Source organism: Patagioenas fasciata, chromosome 11 (genome assembly GCF_037038585.1).
Source record: "Patagioenas fasciata isolate bPatFas1 chromosome 11, bPatFas1.hap1, whole genome shotgun sequence".
Classification (NCBI taxonomy): Eukaryota; Metazoa; Chordata; class Aves; order Columbiformes; family Columbidae; genus Patagioenas; species Patagioenas fasciata.
This window is the reverse complement of record NC_092530.1, coordinates 8,442,357-8,455,561: the sequence shown is the minus strand read 5'-3', so window position 1 is coordinate 8,455,561 and position 13,205 is coordinate 8,442,357. Positions and strand designations below refer to the sequence as shown.

General features: G+C 44.6%; 1 protein-coding gene across 2 annotated transcripts in view; it reads left to right on the top strand.

Moving 5' to 3' along the window:
- The window catches only part of LOC139828832 (uncharacterized), a 30,367-nt gene extending 17,435 nt beyond the window's left edge, over window positions 1–12,932 (top strand). Inside the window, exons 7-8 of one of the 2 annotated variants that reach the window (XM_071813395.1) lie at window positions 9,040–9,145; window positions 12,785–12,932. In XM_071813395.1, the coding sequence (XP_071669496.1) occupies window positions 9,040–9,120 (81 nt within the window). In that variant the 3' untranslated portion in view covers window positions 9,121–9,145; window positions 12,785–12,932. Of the gene's footprint in view, window positions 1–799; window positions 1,304–9,039; window positions 9,146–12,784 lie in introns of those variants that run through there. The other variant, XM_071813396.1, reaches the window with a different exon arrangement.
- Window positions 12,933–13,205: the final 273 nt, after the last annotated feature.

The window sequence follows — 13,205 nt, the reverse complement described above, 5'->3', positions numbered from 1 at the left end:
ACCAACACCCTCAGCTCCTTTTCCACCAGGCACTTTCCAGCCACTCTTCCCTGAACCTGGAGCGTTCATGGGGTTGTTGTGACCCAAGTACAGGACCCGGCACTTGGCCTTGTTGAACCTCAGACAACTGGCCTCAACCCAACAGTCCAGCTGGTCCAGATCCCTCTGTATGGCCTTCCCACCCTCCAGCAGATCAACGCTCCCAACCCAACCTGGTGTCACCTGCAAAATGGCTGAGGATGCACTTGATCTCCTTGTGCAGATCATTGATAAAGAGATTAAACAGAACTGGCCCCAGTACCGAGCCCTGGGGACACCACTGGTGACACCACTGTGAGGCATTGCAATGATTTCTGTACGTTCCTGGTTTTATGCACTCCGATCTAGTTCTTCTGTGGTTTATGTTGCTAGTGGGGTACAAGTCTTATGGCTGAAGGGACAATGAAGGGAACCATTCCTTCCACAAGCCTTTGGCCCTCTGAAGTTTGTCCTGTGGCGCTGCCTTATACCTTATGGGTCCCTCATTTTCGGTTGTCTGAACAGGTCTGTGTTAGCGGTTTACTGCTAGTGAATACTTCTTTCTCTCTCCTACCCCCTCTGCTTCCTTCTTGTAATAATTTCTAGTTTTATCATTCAGATTCCTCGTAATTGTAAGTTCTGAAATGCACTCCTGATTAACCATCACCTGTGAATGCCATAAAAAAATGCCAGGATCATCCTTGAACTTTTCCTGCTCTGATGGGACTGAATACCTAATATTAAAGAAGGAAAATTGAAGAAACTGTTTGGTCCTTTCTAGAATCCTGTTTGACAGTCTGATTATCCTCAAGAAGAAAGAACCATGCTGGTGCAGCCCCAGAGGAGGATTAACAACCTTGGAAGCAATGAAAGAAGATTCACACTGATGTGAGGAAGACAGATGCGTGTGTAGTTCAAGTTCAACTTGGCAGACTCATGCAGAAAATGCCAATCTGACACTTTTAATCCTGGTAGGAGAGGAAAAGTATGAGAGGGCTGGGTAAATGATGGCTCGTTCCAGCTCAGCGTGAGCTGCTGCATTGAGGCTGCGCTGCCAAACAGCCCCCGCGTGCCCAGGGTGGCTCACATCAGGCTGACAAAGGACACCAGCCCAGAGATGATCATTCATCTTGGGCTGTTGCTGCGCAGTGGTGGCAGAGATGTGGGCTGAGGTGTTTTTGCCTCGAGCAACAAGATTGGATCTACAGAGAAGACACAGATGTAGCTGAATGTGCTTTGAAGTCGCCAGCAGGTGCTGATGGTGGGGCAGGTTCACTGGAGAGGTGGGTAGAGCAGGAGAAAGCTGCTGCTGGAAAATCCTTCAGTGCCAGTTGGTCATTGAAACGGGTCTCCTTTGAACACTCATCTCTCAGGAGTTTGGGTGTATTTTTGGTCTTCATGGTCACAAAAGCGGTGTAGATATTTGTCCTTCTTCACTCTTCTTCAATCGCATGCACAGGACCTACCACCACACAGGGCTCTTGTGTGCAATTGCCCTGGTACTGGTATGGCACGTTATTATTGGATTAACAGTCTTTAAGTTTTAGTGTTGTAACATTTGGATGTGGTTCTGCAGAAATACCTCCGAGGCTTAATGTCTGCCAGTCCAGAATCCTTTAGCAGGTTCTCAGGAGGGATTATATCCTATGGGAAGCTGTCAGTATTTCATCTGACAGAGAGCTGAGGAAGGGAAAGCATCCCTCATCTTTCTGTCCAGTGTAAAACAAGATGATGCAGAATTTCTTCTGCTTTCTACGTTGGGAATATGGACTACCATAGTCTTTGCTGTAAAATAAAGGAGGATATGGCCATGTAATAATTCTCTGTGGGTTTGGTTCGCTGCAAACAGTTTCTGTGAGGTGCCCAGGTGAAAGAAGGGAAATGGGGCCTTTTAACACCCTGTCTTGCACTGCACTGAACAAAGTAAATAGAACAACACTAAATAAAGTAAATAAAAAGCACAACTGCCCCATCCATCTACCAAAAGGAGATTGGCACGCCCTAGCCTTCTTACACAGTGGAAGGGAATGAAAATCTAAGCAAAGGGTAGGATAGTTTTGTTGTGTTTTGTTTTGAATTCAAACACAGGAGTGTTGGATACCTACTGAATGTGGCAGAGCTGGAAATCCAAGCACTTTCTTTATAAAAGTTTCTGTGCTGATGGTAGAAGAGAAGAAGGCTTGGATGAGGCTTCCAGTAATCTTGTACTGCCAACTTCAATCTGGGTTATTTTTTATGCAGAAAGAGTCCATCGATGCGCTCTGATTTGACTGAATAAAATGAGGCAAATGTCTGCTGGTTGGAAACCAATGAAAACCCATTATGTGTATGTGCATTGAGGGGAAGCTTTACCACTCTTAGGATGTTTTAGATCACAGTTGGTCTCCCGAGTCTAATGGAAATGTGGTTTGCATCAGGGAGAAAGAAAGAAAGAATGTCCCAAAGCAGGGGACTTGTAGGAGGCAGCAGGTCGGGCTCTGATATTAATATCTGTTGTGCTGTCTAAATCTCATCAGTAGCAATTGCCATTCATCTGTGAACCAGCTGGCACACTGGCAAGTGGACACGCAGGATAATGGGATTCTGTCTCCACAAATAACATCATGTCGTGATTTTGAAATTTAAGACAGGATTTCAGCAGCTGAGTAAACCCAGGTTTTGGTGGTGCTGGTTTTATTAACACTGGTCCCTTTCCAGTGTAACCTCCTGAAGCTGGAAAGTGTTTCCTTCTTCTCCTCCCCTTTTGTTTTGCCATGAACACACAAACCCCAAATCACCATCTTGCTGCTCTGCACAAACATACCATGAGCATGAGGGTTGCCCAGGCAGCAACAATTCCTTGCAGATGTTCTCATAATCTCTTCAGTTTGGTTGTTGTTACCGCAACCTGCTTTTATAGGTTTTGCATCTTAATCCAAGCTGCTTTTCTAGCCCCATCATGGACTGTCACATTTTTTCTTCTGCTTTACACAATTTACTTTTGCAAAGCTAACTTTCCAATCTAGCTCTGTCAAAGAATTTATCAACGCAGCCGCTTCATGTTTCACAGATCACGGATGTTATGGGGAAATCTAAGGAAATACATCACCTCTGCTAGGTGAGCTCTGCCTCAGAGGACAGTATGAAGCGTAATAAATATGATTTATTCCCCTGTTTCTCGAAAGATTCTCTTCGTTAAGATACTAATCTGTGCTAATCTCTCATGTGGCTACTTAACACAGGTCTGTCTGTATTGATTTTCTCCTGCAGATCACTTCAGCCCTTGCACACTTGCGTGCCTGACATGGTTTGTTGCCTCTGGATATATTGCAGGACCCAGCAAGCTGCTGAGTCTCTGAAACCAATTTTTTTCCATTTGAACATCCAAGGTCTTCTCTTACCATGAGATTGACAGGCAAGGGCAGCTCTAGCTGAGATATTTTGTAACCTTCTGGCTGATTTCTTCCCAGCTGTTATAATGAAGCATCTGTGAACGGATCATTTCTGGGATCTAGAGCTGGACTGGCTTGTAGATGACAGCCAAAAAGAGTCTGTCCTTGGAGAAACGGAATTTGAATTTTCTGCTGCGTGTCAGCTCTGTTCTCAAGTATAAATCTAAAATAAAGCTTGTATGGAACAGAACAGAAGAGAACGCATTCCTCATTTCCAGTGGCAAGCTTTGCTGAGATATTGAGACAAATTAATTTTTAATACCATCAACAGAGCTGCAGGATACAATGCTAATCTCCACAACTGTCTCATACTTCATGTGGCAGATTTTTGGTTCAGGGTCACTTGTTACTGCAACAGAGACCTCAGTGAAGAGGAGGAGAAACTAGTGATGGGAAATGTCACTACGGGAGCCGCATCAGGCAGGGTAGGACAGGGGGAGCATGTGGCTGGGGAAATAATGGTTAAGGAATTGGAAGGGCTGACTTGGAGAGGTGGTTAAAATTGCTCAACCTGCATCATTTGCCTTGCGGCCAAGCGGGGAGGGTACGGCAGGGAAGGCAGGAGCTGGGAGGACATGAAGACAAAGGAGAAACAGGCTGTTCGTAGAGGAGCTGCTGCGGTCATTGAAGAAACAGCAGGAAAGCAGGCAAAGTATATTCTGTTCCCAGCACTGAAACTGATTTCTGGGATGATCTTGAACAAGTTACTTAATTTATTTGTCTGTCACTTGTCTTGTACAGTGCTGGAAACTCGATTTCTTGTTGCTGCTGGAAAAATTTCAGGTGGAGTTGTGAAGCCACGTTGGATGGTTGCTGCTGTGGCATCTCCTTCAGTTCTAGTATAAGAATTTAATTGAGTCTTCTCGCTCTACATTAAATATTAAATATTACAAGATGCTTTGAGTTCTGTGGATGAAAAAGCATTTATATACGCTAGCATCTTGTTTTAAAATTACTGGAATGTGTAAAGCTATGGTCTGAAATTGCGTCATACACAGCAAACACGAGGTATTGTTGTAAACTGTGTGTCTAGATATACTGCTGCTAAAGACAAAGCTCTTGTTGCACTTAGGTAGGGGTTGTAGCATGGAGTAGCAGATCAATTAGAGATTGAAAGTTAAATACAAGGTGGAAATGCAGGCTCAGGAGATCCACAAGCTGGGGATCATCTCCCTGACAAGGCGCTGACGCAGTGGCTGGTGCACTTGACATTACAAAGGTAGAGAATAATCTCGTGATAACACAGCGGCATACTAAATGAAATAAGAGTCCTTTCCTGTTCGCTTGCTGAGACACATGGCAAGGCTTGAAGAAGGACAGAAAATGCAGAGCATTTGTTTCCCTTTCCTCTCAGACTTGTGTTTCAGGGCACAACTTACATGGCTGTTGAACTCTGCCTGGCTGCCACCCCTCTGCTTTGGAGAAATAAGTGTTTAGAAAACAACACAGAGAAGGAAAGCAAGTGTATGTGCATTGTACAAACGGCTATCGTTATCAGTGAGCATTCAAAACAAGTCTCAAGAATATCCTGGAGCCCAGGTAAGGTTAATGGGCTGCTGGAGGTTGTTGCTGCAGACTTTCCAGGAGAGAATGATTTTTATGGGCTAAAATCAGTGGCTGCATGTCACCTGTCTGTGTGACTGTCAAATGAGCACTCTTCTCTCTTGAAACTGAATTTTCTAAGGTGGCCAACTGATACAGAACTGGTGAAAAGCCGTGTTTGCAGCACGTCTCAGTGCAATTGACATGTTGTTTAAGGTGTCTTAAATGGGAACAGCAAGGTGCTGGAGAGATTCCGCGCAAAGACGAGCAGCAATAAGTGGAATTTTTGGCAGTAGACAGATCTTTCCACATCACATCTTTCCAGTCACTGTAGACAGACTAGTCATAGGTGGCCACAGATATGTCAGAATATTAAACATCTAATTATTTCATATTCAGACAAGGTTCAAAATTGTATTTCACAAAACCAATCCAGAATAATATTATCCTGTGACTTAAATGCCAGCACTACAGAACTAGCTGACTTCTGCTTCAGGGCTGGTGCACATTTGTGATAATAATTCATCACATCTGAGTCTCATTACAGGAGGGTGAGCTCGTGCTTAAGGTGTAAGTGGAAGCGATGAAGGAAACTGAAAATGTAAGTCCACATCTTTTAGTGATTCAGAAATTTCTGAGATGGTTTGCACATTCCAAGAATGATCTCCAAGGTCCCTGCTCTACAAATCAGTATCTTGTGATTAATGTTCTGTAGGAACAGTTGGATACTTATCTGAATGGTATGTTCACCTGAGGGTTTCGTTAAAAAGTTGTCACCATGTCAGTGAGTTTAGTGCTCTCCCAAAGGCCCATAGAATCAAAGAATCATTTCAGTTGGAAGAGACCCTCTAGATCATCGAGTCCAACCATAACCTAACCCAACTCTAGCACTAAACCATATCCCTAAGAACCTTGTCTAAACACCTTTTAAACCCCTCCAGGGATGGTGACTCCAGCACTGCCCTGGGCAGCCTGTTCCAACACCTGACAACCCTTTCTGTGAAGAATTTTTTCCCAATATCCAATCTAAACCTCCCCTGGCACAACTTGAGGCCATTTACTCTGGTCCTATCACTTGCTACTTGGGAGAAGAGACCAACACCCTCCATGCTACAACCTCCTTTCAGGTAGTTGCAGACAGTGATAAAGTCTCCTCTCAGCTCCTGTACTCCAGGCTGAACAGCCCCAGCTCCCTCAACTGCTCCTTATCAGACTTGTGCTCCAGGCCCCTCACCAGCTTTGTTACCTCCTCTGCGCTCTCTCCAGCACCTCAATGTCCTTCTTATGATGAGGGGCACCAAACTGAACACAGTATTCAAGGTGAGGCCTCACCAGTGCTAAGTACAGTGGCACAATCACTTCTCTAGTCATGCTGGCCACCCCAGTGTTCATACAAGCCAGGATGCTGGTGGCCTTTTTGGCCACCCAGGCACGCACTGGCTCATGTTCAGCTGCTGTCACCAACATCCTCAGGTCCTTTTCCACCAGGCACTTTGCAGCCGCTCTTCCCCAGCCTGGAGCATTCATGGGGTTGTTGTGACCCAAGTGAAGCACTCAGCACTTGGCCTTGTTAAACCTCATAGAGTTGACCCAACAATCCAGCCAGTCCAGATCCCTCTGTATGGCCTTCCCACCCTCCAGCACATCAACACTCCCACCCAGCTTGGTGTCATCTGCAAACTTAGTAAGGGTGCACTCAATTCCCTCATCCCGATCATTGATAAAGAGATTAAACAGAACTGGCCCCAGTACTGAGCCCTGGGGACACCACTCGTGACCGGATGCTAACTGGACTGGGCTCCGTTCACCACAACTCTTTGGGCCTGGCCCTCCAGCCGCTTCTTCGTCCATCAGAGACACACCATCCATGAGCTGCAGCTTCTCCAGGAGATGCTGTGGGATATGGTGTGTGTGTCTATAACCAGTGACCACGTAGGTGAGGCTGTCCACATTTCCATCTGCAAACCTGACTGTCTTCGAGCTGCAGGATTTTCTTTTTTGCCAGTTTTTCAAATGACCACATTAATTCTGTTCACAGCAATCTCAACACAAACTGATTTTGGAGAGAGAAGGAGACTTGCCAAGTTCAGAACAAATGCATTTAAAAGTATATTCCCACCATTGAAAAATGGGTGAATAAGTTTTCAGTAGAGCTTACATTTCTCTACAGCTGTAAGGCTGTTCTGTATATTTCAGACACTTTAGTGCTGTCTATGGAAACAGTGAGTCAAGTATTGAGATGCTTAAAGGGATTTGTATTCAGAATCTCCGGGGTCTTCTGTATTTGAAACTTCTATAGTCTCTGCTGAATCACCAGCAGAGCTGAGCCCAGAGGCTTTCAGCACCGCTAACGTAAATCCCAGGGCTGGTGGTGTCACTGGTCAGGGGACAAATGTGTTCTCAGGAATATCTGAATCTGACAGTGCAATCCCTCCACCCCCTTTTGTGAGCAGTAACCGCAGTACAATAAAGCTTGTTAAAATTATTTGCATGCCTCTCAATATCTTGTTCCGCTAAAAACGTTACAAAATACAACCAAGTGAAGCTAGACTTCTCATCACTACGTGCCTGCTTTTAAAGATGTTTAAGGCATAAATTATGCAACAAATGTAGTTTGCTACAAAGGGAATAAATGTGCACGCCGAGGCTGATGTGCTGCTCAGTTGTACTAGAGCTGGAGCTTGAGGAAGCAGAAAGGGAGAGAGGAGGAAAATGGGTGCAATGTCAGCCCTTCCTAAGGGCTGGGCTGGGAGGAGCGAGTTTCAGGATGCCTGTTACCATTTATGATGACATATGATTTCTTTTTTGTTTCTTGCTGTCCGCATCAGGAGGAATAGTTTAAGTAATGAGTTTAAAGAGACCGGATCAATAACTGGTTAAGCAAACAATTGTATTCTTGTTTTGAAGCATAGATTTAGTTTTCACTACTTCTGGAAGGTCTTCAGCAATTTGGCTAGGCCTAGCGATGCTGATAGTGTGCTTTTGTATGATTTTGGTTGTTTCTTTGTTTGGGCATTCTTTGCCCCCGTTCATTTGGCATGCTTTTAAAGTTTAATATATAGCAAGATGAAAATAGCAACCACACAAGAAATTCTACTCTTGCTTAAGGAAACGGATCAGGAGGACAATGGTCTGCAGGGGGTTTAGAGTGGATATTGAGATTTCTGTAGTACTTTAAACTCAACCAGTCCATCAGTGCTTGGTAACTCTTTTATCCACATGAAATGGCAAGTGACAGTGCACATCAAAAAGCTGCTCATTGCTCCTTCCTCCTCTTTAACTCTCAGACCCTGCAAAGTGCTGAAGTACCTTGCCTAAGGCTATGGATGCAATCAATTACAGGGTTGTAATTACCAGTCTTAGCCTGCTGGTCGTTCTTTTGGTCTCTCTTATCTTGATTTTTCAGACTAAGAGCCCATTTGAGGTGCTCTTCAGAAAATCCAAGTCAAGTTTTTCAGCTCTTGGAACTCTAGGAAACTTTGTGTTTAGTCCCAGATTTGATATTTAAATCCATCTCTTATCAAACGAACACAGAGATGAACCACACCATGAGCAGTCAAGACCTGAAACATGGTGGAGGATCTGAGGGATCCTATCATCTCAAAGAGATACCCTTTTAAATTCTATATTGCATATTTTATATTTGTACTCTATGTGATGGAGCTCAAGTATACTCCACTACTAAGACATGTAACCAGCCTATTAATTTAGCATTCTCAGGCCTTTCACATCTCAGATACTCATGGTAAGTAGGTCTTTCTACTGCATTTCAAGAAAAGAGCATGTTTCTTATCAAGAGTGGAATGCTAACATCATTTACAGAATCTTCCATAAGCTTCTGGTGAGTCAAGAAAACCAAGTATGTTCAATTTCTTGTGTTTTTTTTTTCCTTTCTTTTCAGAATATTGGGAATTTGTACTTTCCAACTTCCAGCAATATTCTCTGTGTACGCATTTTATGAATCATTCTATCCTGTGGACTGTTTTAAAGGGATGCAGTGTGCTTCCAGACTTGACTCCCCTAAACTTTGCCTTCTTTCCTTTTTAAGGTAGCTGAATCCCAAACCATTTCTGCTTGGTGCTTGACACATGCAACATGGCACGTCTGCCTGTTTCTGCAGAGGATGTGAGCAGAGAGTGCAGCAAGAAGAACAGGTAACAGATGCACAATATTTCTCAGACGTTTCACTGCGATTATTAGGGGCTACAAGAACGGATACCACAAAAGGGAAGATCCATGTCTAGGGGGTAGAAAGGAGAGGCAAAACTCATTTAAAACCAGCTCCAGCTTATTTGACCTGCTGCATATTTACTTCCTGTTCAACACAGGGAGAGTGAAATAGAAGCTTGTGCTTCTGCAAAGGATTTTTCCTCTCTAGGAAAGCTATTTTCTGATTTGTTCAGCATGCCAAGATACAGGACTGTCAGATGGAGCAGAGATGCTTACAAGGCCAGGCAGATCAGCGCTGGCATAGACGTGCTGACCCTGACATGCATGCCACTAGTTTGCGTCTGGTAGGCAGACAAATCTTGCTCTCTGCGCAGGCTTCGTGACAGAGCTTTGTGTTGTGTGAGGCTGCAGAGAGACATCGGAAAACAAAGTGCACCCCAGGGGAGCGCCCGCTGCCGAACCATCAGAGATGAGCTGGCAGCGCGCCAGCCCCAGCATAACGAGATTGAAAATGAGCTCTGAGAGGTGAGATGTGATACTGCAGGGCCAGCTGTGCTGGGTATCAGCCTCTGCGCTGGGTATCAGCCTCCGTGCTGGCCTGCAGAAGGATTTCAGCTGCGATAGCTTGTCCAGGGAGAAATATGCATTCCATTGTAGGATGGAAGCAACAGTGTCCTTGGCTGCTGGGACTTTCTGAAGGCTGGATTCAGAAGAACAACTTCTCATGAAGCAGGGATTAAAATCCAGTGCCTCTGCTAAATGTGATAGAATCACAGAATAGTTTGGGTTGGCAGGGACCTTCCCAGCTCCCCCAGTGCCCCCCCTGCCATGAGCAGGGACATCTTCACCAGCTCAGGTTGCTCAGAGCCCCATCCAGCCTGGCCTGGGATGTCTCCAGGGATGGTTCATCCACCACCTCTCTGGCCAGTCTGGGCCAGACTCTCACCATCATCAGTGTACAAAATTTCTTCCTCATGTCCAGCCTGAATCTTCCCTCTTCTCGTTTAAAGCTATCAGCCCTTCTTCTGTCTTAACAGGCCCTGCTGAAAAGTATGAACAGCTACAGGGCAGCCTGTGAGAGCCACAGTGCCAGGACTGCAAGCTCTAGATCTCTCTCTTTCGGGAAATGCCGTTCTAGCTTCCAGCCACATCAACCCCTGAATCCTGCCAAATGGACACACCTGCCTTTCTGTGTGTAAGCCCTTCAGTCCTGGAATAAATTGCATGGTTCAAATAGTGACTCAAGTGAAACCACTGAGCTCTAGCATGGCTCAGGAGGCAAAGGCAGGAGTGGGTGGGGATGGAAATGCGCTCACTGCCCAGGGAGTGTTTGGACAGAGGATTTCAGCACAGCCAATGCTGTAAATCTGGACAAAGTGTGTCGGCGGAGCTGTGTTTTGACAAGAGCTCTCCAAATCCGAGATCATAAAGGAGAGTTGGAAGGAAATGGTTCTGAAATGGTAAACTACTGACAGACTCGTGTAATGAGAAATATCTGACAGCTTCTCCATGCACACTAGATTTATTCACTTAAACAACAACTTTGCTAGGAAATTTATAACCATCCTACTCCAGTGGAAAACTGAGCCCTAATTACTGTGCTAGTGTTATTCCTCACTCAGGGCTTAAGAAAAGACTTCCAACCCCTCTTAAGTCTCTTCCAAAATTGAGAAGAATTTAAAAACGTGACCCAAATATAGCTTGGTTCCACACCAAGTAGTGGTTTAGCTTGCTGAGTGCGGCAGCTGTATCCATTACTCTCCAAACCAGGAGAAACACTGGTGTATGGGTCTGGTATGACAGGGACTGGCTTTTAGCAGAGCAGAGGGAAAGCTGGGCTTAAGAAATCCTTTCATTCCCTTTGCTGAAGAGTTCTGCCGACATGCAGGCTAAAGAAATAAACTAAAGGTTGGAGTTGGTGCCACTAAGCAGTGCGTGTTGACTGTGGAATGTGTGGACTTGCTCTGAGGTGGAATAAGGGACACGGGGTGAAAATAAAGGATGCGAGAAGGGTACCACCCCACTTCCACAGCACCAGTGCAGCTCGTAGTCCAAGTCTGGATATATTAAGACCAAGGTAAAGGATTAGAAGCCTTATTTTTAATGGCTTCTACCCCACTGAGCTTTCTGACAATTGCCTTGAACTTGGGCTTCATGAGATCATTGTGACATTTCCCAAGAGAAATTCAATGTACAGCATTTCGTGCTAGTGCCCCTAAGTACAGCTTCCTTAATTGAAAATTAGTTTTTCATGTGGGCACAGAGAGAGGTTCGTCTTCACCGTTCCTGGAACTGCCTGATTATTCACACCAGCTTCCAGCCTCCAAACAATTTATAAGTTCTTATGTATCCTTCTCTCAACAGTCTCCACATTGATTAATCAACTTTTCTAAGCTGATTAATGGCTTGACAGAGACCACATGAAAAGTAACTCTTATTCTTACATCAGAATTCCTAACTGAGGTCCCAACCGTCTTTCAAGATCAGATAATGGCAGCAACAAAACACTGATGTGGAATTTGTCTTTAAATGCAAAATCTTTGAAAATTAATACTAGAATCTGAAACTCTGTCTATCCAGGACTTTCTTGGCAGACCTGGGCATGTGTTGCAGCCTGTTCTGAAGTCTGGTTCGGTTTTCAGCTAAAGGAAACTTTGTTTTTCATGTGGACATAAAGAGAGATTTTCTGTCTTTTTAAAGCTGTTTTCCTCTAAGAAGATACATTCAATTGTCCATCAGAAGGTGTCATTGTATTTTACATTAAAAAAAAGCTTTGCAGTGCCTTATGAAAAAGAGCTGATGCTTATCTTACAGGCTGAGAATGGGAAGTAGAAGTAATAAAAGTGATTTACCAGAATGGATGAAGAAAATCCATGATGGAGCTGAGATTAGAATCTGAATCTGTTTCCTTCTCTATGCCTTACTCTAGATTTAGGTCAGCTCTCGCTGGGCTGAAGCTGGGATCACTGAAAGCAGCAGCAAGCCTTCCAGCAACTTCAAACGCAACAAGTTTTTCCCCTTAATATGTCTCAAATCGTGATATAGAAGTTTATAATGGTCCTTTTGCTACATGTCCAGTGCAGACCACCAGTAGTTCCCAGGCTAGTTTAAAATTTCTCCATGGCATTTGTCTTAATTTAATTTTCATTCCAAAGCTCTTCATCTTTGTGGTGATACAAATGTTGGGTGTTAAAAGTTGCTGGCCCAACAGGGGTTGCTGCAGTAATGGTAAAGGGGAGGAACGCCCTTGATTCCCTGATTTGATCACTGAGTTTGGTGCTGATGTCGCATCGATGGGAATTCAAAGTGCAGCTGCAGCTTTCTCGCTCAGAGAAAGAGAATTTATCTTGCAGGGTGGGAGTTTGCTTTGGGCTGCAGTGATTCAGAGAGGGATTTAAAGACCATCACAGAAAGCAACTTCCATACCTGTGCTTGGTGCACAATCACAAAGACAATCTCTCGGATTATATATATATGATAAAGGCATAAAAAGGAATATGAGCACAGAGAGGAAGATGAAGTCTTGATTCTAGGAGCTGACTTAATTCCTTGCCACTGCCACCAGTAATCAAGCCAAGTATTTTCCCGTGTATATTGGTGTAAACTGTTTGTTTTCCCTGCAGTGGCTGTTCAGAGAGGGGGAGCATGTGGAACAGTCTTCTGGACCGCAGAGCTGATGGCCCGTGTTCTGCCCTTTGGAGAAAGCAGAGTTGCATGTTGATGTGCTCCCCTCCATGGCCAAGCAGCGCCGTGTACAAGTAAGAAAGCAAAGCAGGAAAAATTGGTGAGGAACTGTGACAGCGTATAGAAAAGTCTGGAGTCTGTGTATTTCACAAGAGATTTTCTTTAAAACTTACCTTAATCACAGAATCACAGAATCGACTGGGTTGGAAAAGACCTCAGAGATCATCCAGTCCAACCCTTGGTCCAACTCCAGTCCATTGACCAGATCATGGCACTAAGTGCCGTGTCCAATCTCAGTTTAAAAACCTGCAGGGCCGGTGAGTCCAGCACCTCCCTGGGCAGCCATTCCAATGCTGACCA